The sequence below is a fragment of the Apis dorsata genome, unplaced genomic scaffold (assembly GCF_000469605.1).
Source record: "Apis dorsata unplaced genomic scaffold, Apis dorsata 1.3 scaffold_77, whole genome shotgun sequence".
NCBI lineage: Eukaryota > Metazoa > Arthropoda > Insecta > Hymenoptera > Apidae > Apis > Apis dorsata.
The window spans coordinates 1112186-1115637 of record NW_006263375.1 but is presented as its reverse complement, the minus strand read 5'-3'; the positions used below and the strand labels follow the sequence as shown (position 1 = coordinate 1115637).

General features: G+C 39.7%; 1 protein-coding gene across 1 annotated transcript in view; it reads left to right on the top strand.

The window, feature by feature from the left end:
- LOC102676313 (neural-cadherin-like) overlaps positions 1-3452 on the top strand; it is a 13958-nt gene that overhangs the window by 5777 nt on the left and 4729 nt on the right. Inside the window, 3 exon segments of the mRNA XM_031508203.1 lie at positions 1-514; positions 679-825; positions 1839-2030. The exon segment at positions 1-514 is cut by the window's left edge and continues 8 nt beyond it. Of these exon segments, the coding sequence (XP_031364063.1) occupies positions 1-514; positions 679-825; positions 1839-2030 (853 nt within the window).

Here is a 3452-nt window from a genome sequence, read left to right as displayed (position 1 = left end):
GGTGTACACCCCGAACGTGGACGAGAACGCGGGGCCGAACACGCTCGTGACGACGGTGGTCGCCTCTGACAAGGACGGGGACAACGTTCGCTTTCGATTCGTCGGCGGCAACACGACATCCGGCCAGTTCGTGATCGAGGAGATCACAGGTGTGATTCGCCTTCACGGGAAAGCGATCTCTCTGGACAGGGACAAGTACGAGTTGAACGTGACAGCCCTCGACGACGGTGCTTGTTGCCCCAACGGGGAGACCACAACCCACACCAGCACCGCTGTCGTCGTCGTGTTCATCACCGACGTGAACGATAACAAACCGGTGTTCAAGGATTGCAGCATGTACAATCCGAAGGTGGAGGAAGGCGCGCCCAACGGCAGCACCGTGATCAAAGTCCAGGCTACGGATGAGGATAAGGGTGTGAACGGGCAAGTGAAATATTCGATCGTCCAACAACCCAATCAGAAGGGAACCAAGTTCACCGTTGACGAGGAGACTGGCCAAGTTTTGACGAATAAGGTATTTCGAACGAAACGGACGAATTCTTCCAGATATTTTCTCCCGTTTTCCTACTAATTTCCTTCGATTTTTTCTTTTTTTCCGCGCGATGGAAAACCGCTCGTTTCGATCGACTAGATCGAATATATGGACGAAAGATGGTAAAATCGTATGGATATTTTCAGGTATTCGATCGCGAAGGAGACGACGGTAAATTTGTATCCGTTACCGTGAAAGCAACGGATCAAGGCGAACCTTCCTTGGAGGGTGTTTGCTCCTTCACCGTTGAAATCACCGATGTCAATGACAACCCGCCGTTGTTCGATCGTCAGGTGAGCAGAATCGTTTTTATCCTACCGATATTTCGAAAGATAGCGAGGAACGTTTTCGTATCGATTTCGAGTAGGGATATCGAGATATAAGACTTTAAAGTATGTTACGAATGTTATTGGAATGTGATCGTTCCCTCGTGACCTATTTCCCTCTCCCCTAAAAATGCGTACGTCGATAGTAATAGTAAAAAATTGTTGACCTACTGCACGTGACGAGTGCTCAAGCTAGATTAGTAAGCCAGATACACGAACGAGGGTTACAAAGGAAAAGTATTTTAAAAAGGAGTTCTTTGGATTTTACGTTAGAAGCTTTTTAATAAGCATCATTATAAACGAATTATCTATATTTTGGGAAATATCTTTTATCGAATTTTAATCGCGATTTGAAAATTTTCAATTTTTATTTTTTGATTAAAAAAGATAGTGATAAAGTGAGAGGTAAAGATGCACGCCAAGGTTCGTAGCATGGCATTCGATAATACGTGCACATTTGACCTTTCGTTTCATTTGCATTCGTATCGCGTCTCATTTCGACAATTTCCTGATATTCATCGTCGAAGCGAAAATAGCGAACAAAGAGGCGGTGAGAGGGAGGGGAATTTCGCAATGGTTGTATCGCGCCATTTGATGCCCTTTGAAATTCAACCGGTGAATATGGGAATACATAAAGGGGGATACGTTTGAAAGAAATGCAAAAGATGCTTGACCGAGTCATTTTCAACTTTGTACGCGAACTTTGTACGGAATAAATTAACAATGTTGTTTCGTTCGTTGAAAACAAACGAGGACAGAGAGAGAGAGAGAGGATCTCTCTTTGTGATTCGCATATCATTCCACCATATGTCAGAGCCTCTTCCTCTTTTTCTCCAATCGCCTCGTTGCGAAACAGTCGTTCGTTTCTCTTTTTCAATCTAATCATTTTTCATTCATACATATATATATATATATATATATATATATATACGTATATATATAGAAAGAGAATCCATAAATAAATTCTCGTCTATTTTCAGCGATACGTAGAGAATGTAAAACAAGATGCCAGTATCGGAACGAACATTCTCAGAGTATCGGCATCGGACGAGGATGCCGATAATAACGGTGCCATAACGTACTCGTTGAGCTCTCCGAACAATGACCAAGGATTGGAGTACTTTGAGATCCAACCAGAGTCTGGTTGGATCGTCTTAAAGAAGCCTCTAGACGTGAGTATCATCCTATTCGATGATAATTTACATATACGACTCTCTTTAGCAGTAACAACAACGATAGTTCTCTAGGAGGATCGCAACCGTGTTTTCTCGGCCGAGAAACATCCGGTTCTTCGAATCCTGCCTGAATCTTCAACCCACCACTTCGTCGCCACCTTATCTAATCATTTATTTTGTTTTTACGACGTCGATTAAGATCGTTTTAACGAGTTGGTTCGTCTAAAAAGAACCAAAAGAAAAAAAAAAAAAAAAAACGCGAAGAAATCATCAACGAAGAACTGATTAACGAGCCGAGAATGCACGTTGCGTTCTCCAAAAATATTCTTATGATCAGATATACATAAGTATATACGCTCGCGTGTATACGTACTTGTTACAGCGTACTTATACGCGTGTGTGTATATTAAACGATATATAAATATATGCGTGTGTGTGTATACACATATACACACACACACACATATATATACACACATAATTCTAAATTATACGAATACAAAAGTTGAGTGTACACCTTCTGCCGATATATACATATATATCTCTATATATTGTACGTTTTTTACGTTGACTTACGTTATTTAACACGAATCCGTTTTGTTGCTGATCGGATAACTTGTATAATATTAATATACGTTTTGGTCGGCAATTATTTCTCTATGATTATCACTAATATGCAACGAAATGAGTTTCCTTTTTACGGCACATGTATAGAACTTTTTAATTCCCATTGATATGCACAATGTGTTCACTATGGTAAATACTTAGCTATGCCTGATTTCCTTCAAACGCTTCATGTACCTGAATCGATCGACCGTTCGGGCTATTTTTGCAACAGAACACTCTCTCTCTGTCTCTCTCATTCTTTCTATCGAGAACATGCTCGCGGCGCGAGTACCTTTTTAAACAAGTTCCAATCGAGCTATCGAATACACCTCTTGTCTCCAACGTTTTTTTTTTTTTTTTTTTTTTATTCATCGCCGCGTGTCCGCTCGTCGACCAATCGTTCGTATATATATATATATTTTTTTTCTCTTTTTTTCCTTGTTTTTTATATAACGTACATTTTGTTCCTTCTCGAATCTATTCCGTTCGATCTGTTTCTTTTTTTCTGTTGTTCCTTCAACGCGTTGCTCGGGCAAAACGAAAAACTTTCGATTTTTCTAAAAAATTTTGAGAGAATTTTTTCTCTTTTTTTTTTTTTTTTTTTTTTCAAATTCTCCTTTCGTTCCCGATGTTAAATGTTGTCGATTCGTTGGAATATTAAAGAAAAAAGAAAAAAACTAAATAAAAAAAAAAAAGAAATAAAATTCAAAATAAAAACAAGATAAATCAAGATCGCGTTTTCGCGTATCGGGCAAAACGATCCGTGATAAACAAGAGCGCGTGCACTTTTTATTTTCCAACCTTAGCCAAGGA